Source organism: Anabrus simplex, chromosome 11, assembly GCF_040414725.1.
Source record: "Anabrus simplex isolate iqAnaSimp1 chromosome 11, ASM4041472v1, whole genome shotgun sequence".
NCBI lineage: Eukaryota > Metazoa > Arthropoda > Insecta > Orthoptera > Tettigoniidae > Anabrus > Anabrus simplex.
In genome coordinates this window covers 61,853,144-61,875,161 of record NC_090275.1, presented here as the reverse complement: position 1 = coordinate 61,875,161, position 22,018 = coordinate 61,853,144, and the positions used below count along the sequence as shown (strand labels likewise).

The window sequence follows — 22,018 nt, the reverse complement described above, 5'->3', positions numbered from 1 at the left end:
GCCAGCCGTGAGGTCCAGCCCTGTCCAGTTTCCCGAATACAGAGGCGTAAAGCTATGGTAGAGCTGTGGCCACCCCTCCTCTGCTCGGTTGGCCGGTCGGAGTGCAGAGCTGTTGGACCATGGACCAGTCATGGCCACTTGTGGGCTGAGACCCACTCTGCATCCACCGACGAGTTGGGCAGAATAATGTATAACTTATAGCCTATATGAAGCGCCTTCAAAAAGTAAGTTACGTTTGATATGAGAAGTCAGGGAATGTTTATTGAGCTATGCAATACAATGCAAAGTTAGTCAGATACACCACACTATTTTCGCCATTAATAACCTAGTCTGTCAAGACTTGTTGGAACCAGTCATTCATTTCTCTGATGATAAAATCCGTTCCTTGGTCTTGGCACCATTGGAGAACTGCTGTTTGAAGTTGTTCATCATTGGTAAATCTTGTTCTGCCCAGAAGCCCATTTGCCTGCATGACTTCAGATATAGAACAGCCCATTTGTCTGGTACCGGCAGTCTCGCCGCGATCAAAAATGTTGAGATTTTGTGTTTTACATGACCTGTGCTCATCTACAGTGTGTCTCAAAATAATGTACTAACACTTAGAAGGACTGTAAGGTCATTATTTGTGAACATGGAGATAAGTCTGAGGGCTTGAATTACATAAGATACATGTAATTACACAACTACTACGATTTAGTCGTAATAATTACGAATCACCCATCACAATTACGTCTTTACGAATCAGAGTGTATGAAGTGTTCAAAAGGATACACAGGAAATACCAATTACAGATTGAATTCTTGGAATATTATTTTCAGATTTCTCAGTAACAATTTATATACCTTTCCTGCACCTCGTTTAAGAATATTTCGAGTTTTCACGCGCCGTACGCAGTGTGTGCCGGTGTATGCTTCCAGTAACTTACCTGAAATATGGGCACCTGTGAAGTGGTTGTCTTTGTTTGTCACATGACCAGACTTCCATGCAAGTATGCAAGTTCTTTTGTCTTTGTTTTGGCGGCAAGTTGGTGACAAACTCTGTTTCATTGTGCTTGTGGATACTGTGCGCGTGACTGTTGAAGAAGTATTCATTGTGATTTTGGTTGCCACATTTACATATATTGCTCTTCTAGGATATATGCTAATCGTGTGTTACAAAATGCGAAAGTGTGAATTAATGAAACAATTTCTTGTGCAGAAAAATATGTGTGATGACGTTACTGTGATTAGTGATGCTAGTAATAAACCAAAAATAGTTCAAAAATTTAGGGAGGAATACTCGAAAGAATGGCCCTGTTTGCTGTTTACTTAAAATCTCATTCACACTGTTGTATACAAGAAACTTGGTATATAAGGCACAACATAAAAGTTTATTGTTTCAACACATTCATACAATATGTAGGCCTACATGAAATAGAATGAAACTTTTCTTGAAGCTTGTTGAGTTGCACACGTTTAATGTTAATATAAGGTAGTAGGCTGAGGGCCTGTATGATATTTACATACGTAAGAATTGGGATTCCTATATACATTCAATCTTGTCTTGATGAGACAGTCTGTTCAAATGAGAGAATGTTCTTGATAGTCGAAAACTATCGGTCATGTATAATAAGAAGTGTAACTTGTAGAGAGAGTTCGTATTAGCAGAATGCTAAGAGGTGGCGTATAACTTGCAGGGAACTTGCGTCTAGTGTTCATATATAGCAGAATGCTATGATTGGAGTCGGAGCACTGTAGGGTACTTGAATGAGTAGCAGAATGCTTGGATGGGTACTTGACGTGGCTAAGGGATGCAGGATGAATGAGGCAATGTCCAGAGGTGAAGCCTCACGGCCAGGAATCAGTCCACGTATTCAGAACACATTTTTTAAGAGGGTGCCTCTGTGTCTGACTTGCTGTGTAGTCTGGTCGTTGGACACTGTAGGAGTCCTGGAGATGCGAGAAACGTTGCTCCTTTTATAGCGCTGGCTGACGTCACCGACGATCACGTCAGCACACTGCAGTCTGCCTCGTGGTCTCTGGAAACATCCATGTGTCGGGCGGGCTGCGGAGATTGTATGCGCGGAAGACACACACAACACACACGTGTTTTGTAGTGTGTGTAGCCGCGATTTTTCAGTTGCGCATGGTGAGGAAGAACAGAGCCTCTGTGGCTCAGACGGCAGCGCACCGGCCTCTTACCGCTGGGTTCCGTGGTTCAAATCCTGATCTCTCCATGTGAGATTTGTGTTGGACAAAGCGGAGGCGGGACAGGGTTTTCTCCGGGTAATCCGGTTTTCCCTGTCAAATTTCATTCCAGCAACACTCTCCAATATCATTTCATTCCATTCCATCATTGCCCCAGAGGAGTGCGACAGGCTTCGGCAGCCGGCACAATTCCTATCCTCGCCGCTAGATGGGGGCTTCATTCATTCCACCCCTGAGCCTGTCAAATGACTGAAAACAGGCTGTGTATTTTCATTTTTATGGTGAGGAAGAACAAGACTGAGTTCTGTGCTAATATGAACACCGAACTGTTAAGTGCTCTTTTAGTGCAGAGGATCCACATGATATCAAAAGGAAAAGCATGTCACCAGTGTATGTTTACCAAACAGCAACTACAAACTGCTAAGGGAGCAACTACAGTACTCAAAAAAAAAAAAAAATGATTCTTCAACCTCCACTCAGATATGTACTGCAAATCATCTTTTACTTTAGCAGGTAAGAATCATACATTCGTTATATGCCAGTCTTTGAATATCTGGTTGAATTGTATGTTGTTCATTGATTTTTCAATCATATGTAAGTTAGTAAGATCTCGAAAAAAAAAAAATTATACGGTCCCGCGTCCGCCACCCCCCCTCCCGTGCCTGAACAGGTGCATTACGACTTGCCTTTCTAGAAAGTTGGCATCTCTGATTACAGAATCATGTTCGCAAATGTTAAAATTGATCACCATTCCTGTCCGGACAATGCTGATAACAGGAACCAATGGATTCATAAACGTCACGAAACAGTACATTTGGAATTTCGTGACCTTGTCTTTCAGTTTCCAATTTCAGTACATCAGCTGTTTTTGGTTTTGTGTGATGAGCCCTGTCCTTGACGCATCCCCATAAAAAGAAGTCTATTGGCATAAGGTCTGGGGAACGTGTAGCGTATTCAGCACAACCCCTTCGTCCAATCCATGTGTTTGGATAAGCTGCATCGAGATGAGCTCTTACATCGCGATGGTAGTGGGGAGGTGCTCCATCATTCTGAAAGTAAATATAGTTGTCATCATCAAACGTCTCTTCAGTGTGTGGACCAACGGACTCCTGCAGCAAGGTTAGGTATCTTGTCACCATTTACTGGTCCGTTGGAAAAAAAAAAAAATGGTCTATGATGCTATGATGTTCAATGCTGATATCGCACACCACACTGTTACCCCTGGTAAGTTTACATAATATTCAACTGTAACATGAGGATTTTCAGGACCCCAGTATGTACAATTATGGCGATTAATTGAGCCATTTAATTTAAAGGTGACCTCATCGCTCCAGACAATTTTGTGTGGAAACCCTGCATCTTGTGCACGTTTTGCTGAGTACCATTTACTGAACTGAACTCTCCGATCCGGATTGTCTTCATTGAGAGCATGGATTCGTGTTGGAATGTAACATTTGCAGCATAGACACTTCACAATGCGATGGACGCTATTTTTGAGAGGTGTGTCTCCCAAGCTGTTAGTTGTAGAGATTTCTTTGGGGTTCGAATTAGGGTTTCCCGCACCTGCTCTTCATTTCGAGGGCTGGTGGATGTCTGTGGTCGTCCAGAACGCTTCTTGTTGATGCTGTGAATGGTTCCATGTGGTTCACATTTAGCTCTGATGCGAGCAATTGTCCGGTGCGTTGGTGGCGGTTTATCAAACTCCCTTCTGAACCGTCTTTGCACTTCCATGGCGTTGTCGGTTTTCCAATAACATTTAAGGACAAAGTTTCTCTCTTCAAAGCTTCAAGTTGATCTCCTGCCATGCTGTTACATTAGTTACACCTGAAAACAAAAACAAAACATCAGCATGACTTTGTGGTCATTCGGAGTGTTTTTCCAAAACAGCAGCTAAGGTCTCTAATTTAGTTGGTCATTATTTTACATAATTGCTTTGGTCCAAATGATGTGCACAGCCAATGACCGTATTGAATCTGATCTTCAACAGCTCAGTGACTATGCCAGGGCTGGACACATCAGGAATAAGTTAGGAGTCAGGCATCAAAATTAAATTCACCTGCTTACCTTTATAACTCGGTATTAACCAGTTCGATTTCACCACCTTAGTAGTCATTGCTGCTTCATTCTTATTTACTCCTCCAACAGATCTATAACCCTCTGCTGATTTTGTTTCTTCAAAATCTTCTAGACCCGGGCCATTCATATTGATCAACATTAGGTGATTCATGCAGTCTGTTTACAGTGAGGATCTCACCTTATTTTCGAGGAGTCACAGATCAAATTCATTTTTATATGAAGCTGTTGACCTTAACCTAAATGCAGCAGTGTTCAGTTTTCTGAGAAAATGGAGCATCCGTCCGCCCGCCCGCCCAGCGACAACAATCTCGAAAAAAAGGAATATTCAAGATTTTTTTTTAAGTCATACTAAAATATTGTACAGTACATGTTTGTAAACTGAATGTGTTGAATGAAAATTTGGTGCTGCCCTAATTTTGAGCTAAAGTTATTAAACTAATGATTCTGCTGATCAGCATTTTACTTCAAAACGTCGTGTTACAGCTGTTTTCGCTGTACGCCTTAACCTATATCGTAGTAAGAGGTACCGCCCGATAGTCCGGCATTTTCGGTAATCCGGCACCGGGCCTGTCCCGAACGTGCCGGACTGTCTGACTTCTACTGTACAAACAGCTGATTCACGGCATACAACTTGAACGGAAATGTATATACTGAAATATAAGTCCAGAATCATGTTTCTTTAGCAACATGCATAACTCGCATAAGACTAACAATGGCACATAGCATATTTAGGATAAGGCTATAAGAATAAACAGATCAATGCTTGAAGAGATAAAACACCAGAAAATAAAATGAAATTTCTACTTACCATCTAGAAGAGCTCACGTTGCTAATCGATTCACTTTCTCCTAAGGAAGGAAAACTCCAACGTAGGGAAAACACCACTCATTTCTGTGTCACTACTGGCATTGTCATCGTCTGTTAAGGTTTCACTCTCACCTGACCGTAACAAGATAATAACGCCTTCAACTTAATCGTCTGTGATACTTTCCCTATCCCAAGCTTCACTTATCTCGGATTGTGTCTCACAACCTTGCTTCAGTCTTCCGCACTTACACGGCCCTTGGCCTCCCAAAGAAGTCTTTCAACTTCTGAAACTGTGAAGAGTTGGTTATTTGCACCTTCATATTCTCCCACTTATTCCCAAATCAGTTTTATGAAATTAAAATGGCAATGGTATAGTGAAAGTTGAACAACTCTATGCCCATGCCTCCTGGCTATTTCATCCACCACGTAAACTGGGTACTAGGGCTTGTTTTGTGTTTCACAAGATGCATGAGATCGCTCCTTTCCCATGTGATCACGAACCGAAATATTGTGCTCCTTCAACCATTCAATCAAATTATTTGTCATTGTTGGTGCTTTGTCAAGAATGACCGGTGAACTGACAAAGAACGTGAAAAGAACTGAGCACAATACAGCACACAGCCGATAACACGTGGTTATAGTAAACAACAGATCGACAACGCTGGTAACCGGAACTAGAGTCTAACGCGCTCTATCGGAGTGATCGGCTGCCTATGATTGGCTGTTTATTAATTCACTTAGCCTCCGCCGAAAGGCAGCGCTCAAATGTCAAGTCAAAACTCACAAGAACTGACCTATACTTGAAGAAAGACATATTATGGTAACAGTATTATGCTTGAAAAATAAACAATTTAATTTAGTTCATTTAATTAATCACATCATTCTGAAATGCATCTAGTGATGTCTTGAGACAGTGTCCTGGTCTACGTTTTTCAGAAGTACACACCACTTCAGAAGATGTATTATGATCCAATGGATACTTTTTTTTTTTGCTACACTTTTTGCAGTTGTCTTACCTACTTTTAAAGCATCACAAACTCGATCCACCACTTTTGTAACAGGAATAAGTGGCCTATCATTATCATGCTTCTCAAAATATTCACATAGCTGGTATGAAAATTCACGGCTTTGGCTCTTGTAACAACTGATTTTTTCTTAATAGTTTCCGATGAACCACTGGCCTTGTCACAATAACAAAAAAAATTGGTTTACACTCACCGTAAACACATGTATTTCATGCATGCTAGAGTGCAACTGAGGCCACGTGTTTCCCTTGAAACAAGTGGCAGCACTGCACCAGCAATAGACGGGACCCATGGTGACATGAACAGTGATTGTTGCTTGCTATTAAGTCTTAAATCTCTCGCGCCAGTGACGCCAGGCATTGCAAACTGTGACAATTATTCTGCCACTAGCAGAACTCTTAATATTATTTGCAGTAAAATAACTGAATTAAACAATAACATCAAATCGACATAGGGTGTTGGTTTCAGTGATTTAATATTAAAATCATACGGCATAATGTAATTCATAATAGCGTTTTCAAAGTTATATCTACAGTTTCAAATCACCACAGATTTTCTTTTCTTTACATCCCAGTCTGTCAGGACCGGACAGTGGGCAGCTTGACTATAGAGACATAACTTCCCTTTAAAAATTTTAAGTTGAATTGCCAAAAATATGTGTTTGTTACATCAAATCGATTGCAACATTAAATTTCATTTTGGGTTCCATATTGACATTTAATATTGATGAACTTATTTCTTAAAAAGGAGAATTTATTGCAAAGTTTCACCTATTCAGTACTTAATTAATACATCAGATTGACTTATGAGATGACTGATATATAAATATGTGAGTGAATGGTCAGTTATTATTAGACTTATGCCTGTTATAAGTAGGCATGTATTAACTTAGGGTTAGTTTCAGAATGTTGTTTCTCTGACTGTTATCATCATATTACGTTTGTTCATTTTTCATTATCAGAAACTTTTTGTTTTAGGATTTATTTATAATTTTGATTTTTTTTAAAAACTCTGTTCACTTCTTAATATTACCTCCATTTTTCTCTCATAGAAATGGATGAGGAGGAATGTGAAAGAAGAAGAGCAGAATGTGTGGAAAATCTACTTGATCTGGAACGGCAGTTTACCGTTCTTCGTGAACAGTAAGTATAATTTATGTGTCAGAGGTAATGTAACGAATAATTACTCAGCTATTAAATGAGGAGACCATATTTCTGTTGTGGTGGTTGTGGTTTTAAGAGGAAGTACAACTACTCTTAACACTAACTAGAAGAAAAATAAAAGGTTGCATGAAATAAATTGCCAGTGATTAATTATAACTATTTTGTGAGAAGTCCTCCTTAGTAGTATTTTAGTATTCATAAGGTGAACTTCTCTGAAAATATTTATGACTAAGATTGAAGGTATCGGCAAAAAAGGAGGGGCCAAGAAGGAAATGACAGTGAAGGACTCCCTAGGCCTTGCGAACCTAATACTGTCGGGATTGGAAGAGAACAAGAGTTGACTAATGGAGATCATTTAGGAAAGATGACAGTGAAAAGCCTGGCACAAGCAAGTGGAAGCAATGACAGACTTATCTATAGCCTCTGGGGTCCCTTTCTGGTCATCTCTCTGTTATGGATATGGTCTCGTATAGTCAGTACAAATTCTCATACCCATTGCTGATTAATTATAATGATAATTTTTATTTTCAATAAATTGCATCACTGCAAGCTCATAGCGGAGAGAATTTGATCTTATTCCATTGACAGCAACAAGGTTGCTCTGTTATGACTTGAATGGGATAGAGCAGGGCTCGCGAAGTTTTCTCTTACGTAGGCACCAGTTCTGAAAACCAGGTGCCACAATAATAAAAATACAGTGTGAGGCCTACATGTTTTGGCTTTAAATTATAGTTATTGATATAAAAAGTACAAACTTCACATAGTGTACAGGCTGTCCTTCGATGATTACAGCAAACAAAGGCAATCTAAGTGAAGTTCTATAAAGCATCCATGTGTTTTGTGCGCTTAATGTCCATACACATGTCATGTAGTTTGAGAACTGAAATGCCACAATCTTTCACTGTTTCGGATGAATCTGTAATGATGGGCCATTTATGTTACGGGGGGAAGGCGTTCAATATATAATGCAACACATTTTATTTCTCAGCCAATTTCGGTTTTTAAGAAATTGGAATTTTGTTTGGGACATCTTTGAATATTCCCGTTTCATCTTGTTTCATTAATTTCTGAAGGGTGGCAGCGCTATAACTAGCCTTCAAAATGGCATCTGTAACAGATGTGCGCACCAGCAGAGAGCAGTTATTGAGTTTCTTTTGACTGAAAACCAGGGCTGGCATCATTGATACTCATAGGCGCTTGTAGAATGTCTACGGAGACCTGACAGTGGATAAAAGCACGGTGAGTCATTGGGCGAGGCATGTTTCATCATCACTCTGAAGGAGTTATTCGGTTTGATGTCCTCCCTCGTGGTGAAACAATCAATTCTGAAGTCACTACCAAAGGGTAGAGAAGGGTCCACCTAATCAATACCATAAGCTTGTATATTGTCTTATAAAACTGGGACTAGTTTCGACCCCACAGATTTTGGGTCATCTTCAGCCACGCTACAATTGGAAGACATATGCACACATATAACCAATAATTGTTTAACGCATTGGAGACCGTGTCTTAAGGTGGCATACTGGCAGGCAGACTGCCATATTTTGAAGGTTTTAAAAAAAACTGTAGAAAATAGTAGGTAGGTTGCAGTTATAACACGTATACACTATCAAAAAATTAAAAGTGTCTATTCTACAGATTAAAAGTATTCATTAAGATCTATTGAATAGGTTTCACATTACACATTTTCCAACGGTATGCCTTTTGCAGCAAAAAAAAAAAAAAAAAAGTCCAACAACAAAGTCTTACTTTACTAAGGTGAAAAATGAGAGTATCCTCCTAATTCAATACAATAAATATTCCGTCATTAGACGGAGTAAACAAATTCAAACATGTTTTGGCTCATTTGAGCCATCTTCAGTGAAAAATGAGGGGAGTTTGAAATAATTTACATAATATAAGTTGAAAAAATGCTAAAAAACATAATGAAGGAGCAAATGAAAAAACAAACAAAAGAGAGCCTAGACGGAAACAAAATTAGCACAAATGTACAATATTTACATCAATATGCGGAGCAAAAAACAACTCACTGCGACAAAATTCAGCGAGGTGTTAATTTAAAATAATAATTGAAACTAAAAACTGTGTTAACCTAAGAAAACAAAGGAATGAAAAAACAAATGATGTAGATGGAAATGAACAATAGTAGCACATGGTGAGGTTGTGAACCTCATAATTTACAAAATATTGTTTAGTAACAATAACAAAACAGGTTGAAATCACTGTCGAAAATCATCCTTGTAGAAACCCATCACATTAAATTGGTCAGGAGGGGAGCGGGAGCAAACATTTTTGAGAAACCAAGCCTGATATAACGTGCAGGCGAAAAGCCTGTGACAAGGAAAAAACACCAATGAAATTGAAAGCTTTGGAAACAGCAGCATTCTCAATATCTTCTCAATCTAACGGTCCCTTTCTTGATTATTGTTCCATAATGTTGGCTGGTGTCTTGCCTTATTATAAAGGGTCAGAAGGGCCGCGATATAAAATTGAGAAGCTGTGTTAGGTAGAAGACAGATGCATAGTAAACTGTAAGTGTTACACATAATGAGCTAGAGTGTGAAGTAGCTTGAATCATTCAGGGACACAAAGTGCTACAGAATACATTGGATACCACCAGCATGTCTCTCTTCTCATTACTTTCCCATTTTCTGCTTTTCCTTTATCTGCACAGGCTTTGCAAGTGCATCCAAATCACCAAAAGTACCTGGCTAATGCGAATCAGTCCCTGCCTTTCAATTATCATCGCTAGTGCCACTTTGTTCTAAACGATTCTCCAGTCATATGAAGATCATGAAACGTTAGCTAAATAAACTACAAAGTGCAAAATCACACCTGGGTGGAATATGATAGAATAGGTTATAAGTACCGTATTTACGCGAATAATCCCCGCACCCTAACTTTAGGAAGGCTGATTTTGAAAAAAAAAATGTCAACATTGACTCAAATAAAACCCGCACCCCAATTTCCTGCCTCAATTTTTTTTAAATGTGCGTGTATTATTCGCGTAAATACGGTACCTTCATCACTAACAGGGTCTAGGTCTGAATCATCTACCTCTTCTGAACTACTGTCACAAAAAAATCTCTTCTAAAATCCCTACAATTCCACTTTCATTCAATGATACAATTATGATAGCAGAAACAAAACACAGTCTAAACACTTCGCACGATGTAAACAAAACTCTGAAAGCGCGCACCTTGAGCAGCTGAAAGCAAGGTTGGAAGCATGGAGTGTAGAAGCGAACTTGAGCAAAAATAAGCTGCTACAAGTTTGAGAAAACAACGACAGAGGACAAGAACGCACGGTATAGCTGTTATAAAAGTTCTTTAAAGTGGTATGTATAGTTTCCGCCTGATCATCGCCCTGGCTGTGTTGACAATATAACAAATACGCGGGCCCGAGTTAGCCTGGGACGCGGTCAGTCTGCGCTGTTACCCCACCCTGATACACACTTGGGCTTGGTCTCCAATGTGTTGAACACTTTGGTATGCCACAATTTACAATCTTAATTTAAAACATTGATAAAGTCCAAACAACACATCTAAACTTGAAACTAAATGACACATCAAATGACACAACTGCAGTACTCAAGTTAGAAAGGAGAATAGTGAAGACTTCTTTAAATAAAAACTATCAAGTAAGCGGAGTCTGGAGAGACTAGCTTCCAATGAGACAGTTTATGAAGAAATAGAACCTGTGACTAGCACAATGAAAAAGAAACAAATATCATTCTTAGACCATCTAATACTGTCACCAGAAAATAGAATCAGCAGAAAAATAATATAAAAATTATGGAAGAGTAAGAGTAAGAATAATATTAGATGGATCACAGAGAGTTGCATATTCTTCTTCTTCTTTTATGACCACATAGGATCAATTTAGTCAGTCCGTCGTTAAGGTCTCTTTGAAGGGATTGTTCAGGCTTTGTGGTCCTCCCAGTACTTCTTCAGATGCTCCGATCTTCGTGCCCTTTCCTCAGTTGAAAATGTGCGTGTTGTTGGTTTGTTTTGTGTAAGGGTAAAGCGGAGGTTTGTATTCTTGAGTTTTGTATTCAATTTTATCTTATTTGTGGTGTCTTCTGTTGTAAGGCCTATGAGTTGCATATTACAATAGAAGATTTAAAATACAAAACCAATACATTCAAAATATTGAAAGATAAACACACTAGACTACAGACAAAAATCAACAAGCAGAGAATAGGAAGAGTGATTCCAGAAGCAGAAAAAAAAATTACATTCAGAAAAGATGAAACAGTGTTGGGCTGACAAAAAGAAGAAAAACTTCCATGAACCTGACTAAGTAGTCCTATGTTGGCTAAAAAATTAAAATAAATTAATAAACTATACCTTCTCTCACAAAAAGCACTTGATGCAAATAACACTAGCACGATACAAAGCAACTTGTCTAAGTCGTAAATCTGTCTTCTTTTTTTTTTTAATATGCAAATTTGCAGTTGCCTCCAATCGGCGCAGTAAGTCCGCTTCATGGCTCATAATAGAAAGAATGTTTTCCCAGACGTTACATGCAATACATGTAATTATCCACTTTAATCTTGTACACTTGGGCTGCTACAGCATATCTCCATTCATTTGGTGTACTTCCTTCATGCAAACAGTAATCAGATAAGTACTTCGGATATGGTACTATATCTCAACTCATTCTCTTTAGCATATACCCAGAATCAATTCCAGCTATTTTCTGGCTTTCAATTTTTGTATATAACTTATCTGCATTTCTCCCATGTGCATCATTATTGTAGAAACTATATGGAGTGATTTGCTTTCATATGTAACATCCTTGGTTATACTGATGAGCCAGTAACGTTTATATTTATACCTTTATTTCTCCCATACCAATCTTATTCTGTTACCTTTATTGACCCACAATCAACCCAGAAATTAGCGGCATGATCTCTCAACGAGTGAACCCAGCATACGTCACAGTCCTGTAGCCAAGCACACTAATTCAAACATGCAAATTGTAACGCTTTCCGTAGGTCGCAGAAACTAATTTCCGAAACAAGTGTTTTTGTTACTCTTCGCTCATTTAACGTGTGTGTGCAAAATGTACTCAGGATTGTTAATGTTCCTTGTGTTTGATGCATGCTAATTCAAACATGCAAATTTTTGACGCTTTCTCTAGGTTGCACTAGCTAATTTCTGAAACAAATGTTTTGGCCGTAGTGTTACTCTTGGCTCTATTAATATGTGTGCAAAACTTACACAAGATCGGCCATTGCCCGGTACACGAACGTTCCTTGTGAGTGGTAGCTGTATTTGTTAGATTTTTGAAAAGATTGTCAGTACAGTTTAATATAATTCTATGCTTCTTTTATAGCATACATTTATCAAAACATATGAGAATACCTTTAATAGGCAATAAGTAAAAGAAAATATTGTGGATAATTGGCAATTTTCAATAATCTACAGACATCCATGCATTAATTACGATCACAAATTATTATGAATGTACTGTACTTGAATTTGATAATTTTCAAGAGTCTCATTTCATTTTACGAGGCTAGCCTGAGAATACTGACAATAACTTGTAACTTCCTTGTAAATTTCATGAGAACTCCCTCTGAGATTTCTATGAAATTTCATAAGTACGCCTTTGTTTTTCCTTATGAGACTGTACCGGGAACGAATCACACAAGTTGAGACCAAGTTAGAGGAGGTTCAAGCTGGTATCGCTCAGGAATGGTTACAACCCTTGAAGGAGCTGGAAGAAAACATGCACATACGTGTTGAAGTGGCTGGAATCCTCAGAAATCTACGTCTCACCAATATTAGGAACCGATTTGAGGCTGAAGAGCTTGCATCATTACAAAATTACGAGGTAACACTAATTTAATACATTTCATTACATAGAATGAGATTGTACAGTATTATTGTTTGTAATAGATGATTATGTTTGTGTATTTGTTTCTGCATCCAGATTTCACCTTGAAATTATAATTCAAATTTGAGAAGTTAATATGAACTGTATTTGTACTTATGTTCATCTTAAAAATGTAGAAAGCAGACAGTAAATTAAGCTCGATGAGGTCAAAATACAGAGAAAGAGCAAGTTACCTAGGGAAGAACGTGAAACATGCCTAACAGATGAGAGCCGAAAAAAGAAATATTTCAACTTTATATCTCCGTATGTTGGAATGGAATAAGTCATAATAATAATAATAATAATAATAGTTTTCCATTAAAGTACTTTTACGTTTTTCAGAGATGACAGGGGCCAGAAATTGGTAAATCTACTGACATTAGCCTGTTGTGTTAGAGCATCTTCAAATATTGCAGTACTGAGCTGAAAGCAAATCCACATACTTTGGTCAGAATGTCAGCGCTGTCCTGTCTGAACCTTTAAGGCCGTTGAAGTAGAGCCTTGCATGCAATGATGCTACAGATGGCCAAGTGTTCTGGACGAGAAAATACCAAGAAAGTAATAACCGAAACATGATATATTTTCAAAGAATTCTTTCTTTCTTTCTTTCTTACTATTCAACAGTCAAAATCTCATGCTGGCAGTTAAGGTGGTTAATATATTACCATCAGTTAAAAGGGCCTACTTTTAGGCACCACAGTCCCACGGGCACAGACAGCTCGTTCACCCACTAATGAATAGCTACAAGCTCAGAATGCAAAGTCAGGCAAGTACAATCGTGGAAAAGCATCTGTGTAGCTACTCTGTGTTGTAGAACATTTTGGGACCACTTTCCTGACACTGATCTGCATAACAGGCTTGCAGTTTGTAAAATGGTGAACAAATTCAAAACTACAGGAAAAAAATAAGTTGAAGGTGTCATGTTTTAACAGAGGACAAACTTGATGATATCCATGGTCGATTAGAACATATGCCTCTTAATTCTCTCTTTCTCTAAGTTGGCACAGCAAACAGGAGTCAACTATGGGTCAGCACAGAGAGTGACAAATTACTGAAATTTCATCCACGCAAAACAACAAAACTACATGCCTTAACAGCATGGAACCGCGGAGGAGAAGTTTCACTTGGTTTCTCAAGTCCATACCTGGCAGCATTATCAACCCACAGCAGTAAGTGGTGCATGCTTGAGACCATGGTGCAGCTGCAGGCAGGCACAAATAAAATTATGACTCTGTACCACGTGGTTGATTACAAGTTTAGAAAAATAGGTCGACTGTGTGTATTGTCCCTGATGTTCTTGCCTGGGTTCTATAGCTCTTACGGAATCTGTGCTTTTCCCTTATCCAGCTCGATATATTTCTGTGGGGTAATATAACTCTTTCATTCTCATTCCCAGTCTTGTGATTCAGGAAAAATGCTAGACTTAACAAAAACTTGCTCCTAAACTCACATCATAAAAAAAAAAATACACATATAGGGATCACTTCTCTACATGGTGTCCTGCCTTTGAAACACATTTTCTCCATCAGGTTGGTAAGTTTTTGATGCCGTCCTAATAGAAAGAAGCGGGACGTGTGCAGAGCCAGTTGCGCACAAACTCTTCTTCACTTGCATCATCATCGAACCTCTGTTCTAGGTCTTGTTTGAGAGGTCCAAAAAAAAAAATAGTGGTCACAGGGCGATAAATCTGGACTGAGGGTGTTCCAGAGGTGTCCAGTGAATTTCCTCCAGTTTTTCCTGCGTTAAAGTGAGGTGGATTTTCCACAGCTTCTCTTCCTGCCACAAATTTTTTAGCCCACTCATACACTTGGATCTGCAAGTGTGTTTCTTCCCCAAACTGTGCGGGGAGCCGTCTCAAAATTTCGGAAGGTTTGGTGCCCTTTTTGCGAGAAATTTTATGATGATGTATTGCGCAAGAGACGTGTGCACCTCGTGCTCACTCTTGGCATACTGAAACAGCCCAGCTTTCCACCATCTTTCGCGTGTGCAAACCCCTTCTTCAGACACCCCTACCAACATCCTGGCAAAGCCCTGCCTCAGAATTAAATTAACAGCAGCGGTTCATTCAAATTCCAGTTTATATTTGATCCACCTTCGTATATCTTCTCTGAGCAATCAATTTTTCAAGCTTAGTTCACGAACTATTAAAGGAAGAAATGGACTTTGGTAAGCTGTGAATAGAATTATCATGTTACTCGGAAGTAGCATTTTTCTAAAATTGAAATTTGCAAAATATTTCTATAAACATAGCCCACAATTTTCAAACTTTAATATGGCTCAGGTGAAGGAAACAGCATAACTTTGATACTGACATGTAATATTGTTCATGTTGTCTGTAAATGATCCCATATTTATTGCATCAACCAAAAAGAAAAAATACTCATATAGAGATCACTTTCCTCCATAGATATTTTGAATATCTTAACTACTTCTTCCTATGCTGTCATACAGTGGTTCCTGTTGCCCTAGTTCTGTAACTTTCTCATCTTATCCATTTGTGTTACTCCTATTCTACTTCTCAAAAATTTCATCTCAATGGCTTCGATCCTGCTTTTACCCCTTCCCCTCATTACAAAGTTTCTGAAGCGTATGTCAGTATTGGGTTGGGGGACATTTTTACTCCATACTAAGCTAATGTTTTGAGAAATGTTTCTGTTTGTCTCCACTGCTCACTTATTTCCTAATAATGCCAGGTTGAGTATAGCTCAGGCAGTAGAGCACCAGCCTTCTGAGCTCAAGTTGGCAGGTTTGATTCCAGCTCAGTCCAGTGGTATTTGAAGGTGCTTATCTACATCAGCCTCATGTCGGTAGATTTACTAGCACGTATAAAAACCTCATGCAGGACAAAATTCCAGCACGTTGGCATCTGAAAACCGTCAGAGAAGTTAGTGGGACGTAAAATAAATAACATTAAATTAATTATTTTCTTATAGTTTCTTCCATTTTACTGTACTAAGGTTCCTAGTTATCTGAAGCTCTCCACCTTTCTCAGATGTTTCCCACCATTCGCTATTCCTTTTGTTGGTCTAACCTTCTTCCTAGTCGTAAGCATCATCTCACTCTTCTTTATACTTAATTTCTTGCCATATTCTTATACTATTTCATACCATTTAATCATATTAGTTTTGAAATTAGAATAGAAAGTTTTTAGTGATAAGAATATACTTTCTAGATAAATAAATACAATTACCTTTGTGTAACCATCCAAACTTATTCAACTGCTCAAGGTTAAGACAAACACAAATGCCCAGTCTGGGAGCCGGAGAAATTAACCAGATGCGGCTAAAAACTAGGAATCAAATGTAAGACCCTCCGAACTGAAGGCCACTTCTTGTACCGTTCAACTCTGGAGCTGGAGATTTTGAATGTCTTAACAATGTTCAGCGTTATTTTCTGTTACTTTGTTGAATGTAGTGATGGTAGTGGTGGTGATTATTGGTGATTTTTTTTTTTTTTAGAGGACGTATAACTGGGCAACCATCCTCTGTTAACACTAATCAGAGGGGAAAATTGGAAGGGTCTGGCACTTCGAAAAACGAAGGTAGCAGTCAAAGAAAGACAAGGTCCACGTAGGGCATGAAAATGAAAGACTCCCTAGGCCTCTACACCTCATACCGTCGGGGTCATAAAAGAACAAGAGTTGACTAGAGGAGGTTACACATAACTATGTAAATTACAGAAAATACATATATAAAAGGAATATACTATTCTATTAAAAAATCAAAAATGACTAAGCTAAAAAGATTTGGAGAACATATAATGAAGAAAGAAAACAAAGTTTAACAAATAAAATAGAATAAAATAAATCTGGAGCATAAAGGTAAAAAGAAAGAGAGAAAGTCATAATGAAAAAGTAAGATGCAAACTGAAAAATATAAGCAGTGCATAAAGAGAACACAATACGTAATAAAGTAATGGAAATATAAGTGTGGCCATAAAAAGTGATCTGTGTACATGAGTTAAAAGATAAATATTATGTACATTTGCATTATAATAATAACCTAATATTAATTGAAAGAAACAACAGTGTTCTTCAGCTGTACAGTAAAATGGCGAAGTTACTAGCCTACCTATCACAAACACACAACCTATCATACATGATCAGTCACACGAAACAATCAACGGTATTCAACAGCTAATCTCTACATGCAGTCTTAAATTTTGATATTGAGTTAGAGTTCCTGACAGCAGCTGGAAGTTAATTCCAAAGTTATGACCCAGCCACAATGAAGGATCTATTATACATTGAAGAGTGGTTGACGGGAATAGCGAGGGAAGTGCCGGATCTCGTGTTACAATTATGGAATGGAATTTTGAAGAAATTGTTTGGGTAGATTTTCCTTCAGAGTTCGATATATCAGCATAAGTATGTGGAACTTCTGTCGCCTCTCGGGTTTCAGCCAGGAAAGAGCTGTGTAGCTAGCGGTTATGTGAGCATCATAACTCAAGTTAAAAGCAAATCGAAGACCAGAGTTCAAGGCTCAGTGAAGTTTCATAGTTTGTTCAAGGGTCGCATCAACGAGGACAATGTCGCAGTAGTCAAGTATTGGTAGTATCAAAGTTTGAAGACGTTTTATCTTTATGTCATGTGGCAGAATATCCTTCAGTCATTTCAGAGGGTGTAGCATCGCGTACATCTTTATACCTGTATTTCTTACGTGTGCAGACCAATCAAGAGTTTCAGTCAGGGTCATACCTAGGTTCCTTACTGAACGGGATCACGGTTGCATTTAATGTCACCGGAGGAGTAGCATAATTTGTATACACAACGTTTAATAATTTCTGAGAATCGATTATGATTGATTGAGTTTTTTGGGGGTTTAGGAGGAGAGAATTTCACTGGTGTCGGGAGTTAATATATCTTATTGCGTTTGATGCATCATTTACTGTATAATCTTGAATACCGCCCGCCACCGAATAAGACCCACACCCTTATTTTTGAAAGAACAAAATTTTAAAAAAAAGTGAAGTAAAAATTATTTACAATTTTTACTAACACACATCAAATAATTAGAAAATACAAATAAAAGTAAACAAACATTTCCAGAACGATATCGAACGAGTTCAACCATCTTCATCATAATCAGTACCAACTTCGGAACTTTCATCACCATCACCTTCCCACAAAATGTCGTCATCGCTGCCATCCATAGCATTAGAAATGCTACATTTCCTGAAGCTCTTCCGTATGAGGTCTCCAGGGATACGATTCCATGCCATCAAAATCATTTGGAATTCATGTTGATACTCCAAGAACGTGCATGAGACTGACGCCAAGCGCGGAAGTAGCGTTCAGCTGATCTTCCGGGCGTTGAATGCGACCAGTTGGCGTTAGTGTGTGATTATCAGCCACCATCCATTCTGTATAGAGATGTTTCATTGCTGCTTAAAATGGACGGTTCGCGCAGACATCCAGCGACTGTAGCATAGACGTCATCCCGCCCGGAATGACTGCTAGGTCGGTTTTCCCATCCTTGATATGTTTCTTCACAGTGTCTGTTGTGTAGCCACGGTAACTGTCAAGAACAAGCAAGCTCTTTTGTCCCAGTAATGCACCAGGGCGACATTGCCAGACACACTTTACCCAGTCTTCCACAAGTGAACTGTCCATCCAGCCGGAGCTCTGAAATCTGACGATAACACCAGCGGGTAGATTTTTAGGAAGCGACTTTCGCTTGAGAACAATGTACGGTGGCAATTTGATTCCATCGGCGAGAATACACATTACCGTACACCGTTGATTTTTATTACCACCTGTTCTAAGGTAACACTTATCGCACCCTTAACATTCACAGTCCTGTCCACTGGCAATTCAAAGTAGACTGGCATGTCTGATCTGCATTGGCAATTTGTGAAAGCAAATATGCATTTTCATTCCGCAACCAAATTATGCGACACTGAAACGACAATAACTTCTCATCGTAGGCACCAGGAAGACGCTGTGAAATTGAGGTACGCCTTCGTACGCTCAACCCATTTCTTTTATAAAAATTACAAACCCATCCTCGGCTTGCCTTAAATCCTTTCGATGAAAGTTCCTTTGCAATCTCTAATGCCTTTAACTGACACATTTCGGTTGACACACCATATCCCAATTCCTGCCTTTCTGTCACATATTTATAAAGTTTTTTTTTTTTTTTTCCAATTTCTGGAAACTGTACACTCAGTCCACGATAAGCTCTACGATTACCACTACATGTTAATAGCACATTTTTCTTCTTTCCCGAATAGCGAATACACGACTTGTCAATATCATATTTCCTACCGGCAGCACGATTTCCAATAATTTCCGTTTCCTGAACTATTTTCAGTTTCTCACTCTCAGTAAAAGATCGGAAACGCTGTGTGGAATTCATGTTGATACTGCGAAAACGTGCATGAGACTGCCCCAAGTGCGGAAGTAGCATATACTGAGAGCAGAGAGAGCAGCCAAGCTGCGCCGGCTGTGATGCCCGATTTGCGCGCATTCGGAAAGATAAATTTCCCAAAATGTTAAATAAGACCCGCACCCAATTTTGGAAGTGATATTTTTGAAAAAACAGTACAGGTGGTATTCAAGATTATATGGTATATTAATGTGGCAGTAAATTTGGAGGTTGTCAGCACAGAGGTGATATCTATTATACTATACTTTATTTTAAAGGAAATGTCATTAATATAGAGGACAAACAAAAGAGGACCAAGAACCCAGCGTCGCCACTGTGAAGCAGTATCTTATGCTATAACACGATTTCTAAGGTATGTGGTGGAAAATTTTAAAGCAACATTACCAAAAACGATTCGAGTTTTTTCAACAATATCTGGATGTTTATCATGTCAAAAGCACTGCTGAAGTCGGAGAGTGTGAGTATTGTCACTCGTCTTTCGTTCATTGCTTGTGTGACGTCCTCAGTCACTTTGAGTAAGGCAGTTGCTGTGCTATGATTAGGCAACGAATTAATGGACCTGTAGAAGTAAATTCATTTAAAGAACGGAAGCACAAGCAAGTAACTGTGACAGAATTCTTCTGCTTTCCTCCTTGATGAAGGGTAAAGATCACAAAGATCAGTGGGTATAATGTAGTCTGGCTCCTTGGCTGAATGGTCAGCAATGTGGCCTTCAGTTCAGAACGCCCTGGGTTTGATTTCCGGCTGGGCTGGAGATTTGAACTGTGTATGGTCAATTTTTCTGAACAGACCTTGCTACTATCCAACATAGAAACATGCAATAGTGATTACATCTGGGTTGTCATCAGGAAGGGCATCCGCTCATAAAACTGGACAAATTCCACACAAGTACCAACTCCAAGAGGAAAATGGACATAATGTAGGTGTGATTGAAAATTACCATTACCCACAGCAGCTCTTTATAAAACATGAATCAATTAGCATCCCATTTCTTCTTCTAAGGAGGGGCCGATGACCTTCGATGTTAGACCCGTTTAAACAACAATCATTATCATCTTGTAAGGAACTGGTAAATGAAAAATTGCTTGCTCTAAGGAAACTCCATACAAAATTTAGACAGAAATTCAGTTCCATGAAACATTGACAGTGCTCATATTTACAGGAAACAGAATCTTGAGCTGTTCACTTATTGTATTTCCAGTAATAGAAATAAATAAAATTTGGAATGTTTCACAGAGGGACCTTATCAAGTCATGGTCTCCTCATATAGATGTCAGAAAATAGTTGCATAAACTTATGTAATATTTGAGTTTCCACTACGTCAACAAGTAAGTTATCTATTTTTAGAGTAAATGGTAAATCACTGGGCTTAATAATAAACACAATGTGTACATATGATTATAAAAATGTAGAAATTGACTGTCAGTACAAGGTTTCATCTTTTGCATAATGAGAAAAGGGTAGTGTTCTTTGTGTGCAGTTGAACAGATGGTGCAGTGAACATTGTGAGCCGCAGATTTTACAAACACAGTCGCTGGATGCCTGATGAAAACCTTTCTTATTACAAATACGGTGATGAAAACCGTGAATTGCTCCTCCCGTGTAGAAGTGACGTGGCTCAAAATTGGCTGCTTTCCATTCATCATTGTTTATGGCAGGAGTATTAAATAATTCTGGGTGTATTTCTGCAGGTTTTTGGAGTCATTCATTTAGGAACGTTTTGGTAACTGGGGTTAGTATCAGATTATATGTTGTCTTCAGATCTTCTATGAAGGAGGATACTCCTGCTAGCTGGCATACAAGTCAATTCGGTGAAAACTTTGAAGTGCAGAGTGCTCTTTTTATGTATCTGACCTTAGTTCTGTGTAAAGTTTCCAGTTTTGTGTATGAAATGTATGACCATGTTACTTCAGTATCATACAATGCTACTGGTGCAACTTTCAGCTTGAATAATGACATTGCTGTTCCTAGTGAAAGGGATTTGAGATTGCTAATCTCTATTCCAGCCTTTATCTGAGTCACTCTTCTACAGTATCTTCATTGTGCCTTGTGAAAGTGAATCCAGTGACTTGTGAGAGTCACCACTAAATATTTGAAAGATTTGACTATTTCAATTGTTTGGTTTCCACAGGTAAATGTATCCATTGATGACAGTTTTCCTCCTTTCCAGAACTTCATGACCTTCGTCTTACTCTGGTTTATATGCATGTCATTCTTTTGAGACCAGTCCACTAGTCTATTAAGTGCTTCCTGTAATGAGCTCAGTGTAACCATATCATCTGCATGTAAGTACTTATTCACGTCTCCAGTAACTACCTTTTGTATTACGTCATGTGTGATCATGAAGTAAGTATAAATAACTACCTAATTGATACTTTATTAATTCCTCAGGCAAAATTGAATAAAATTAAAACTTACAGGACATGTTTCGACCACTTAGTGGTCCTCTTCAGCTGTATAAATAAAGAACTGAAAAGAAAAACATTGACAAT

General features: G+C 38.6%; 1 protein-coding gene across 1 annotated transcript in view; it reads left to right on the top strand.

Moving 5' to 3' along the window:
- LOC136883573 (breast cancer metastasis-suppressor 1-like protein) overlaps positions 1–22,018 on the top strand; it is a 44,095-nt gene that overhangs the window by 1,828 nt on the left and 20,249 nt on the right. The window contains exons 3-4 of the mRNA XM_067155965.2: positions 7,146–7,236; positions 12,891–13,098. Coding sequence (XP_067012066.1) covers positions 7,146–7,236; positions 12,891–13,098 — 299 coding nt within the window. The remainder of the gene's footprint in view (positions 1–7,145; positions 7,237–12,890; positions 13,099–22,018) is intronic.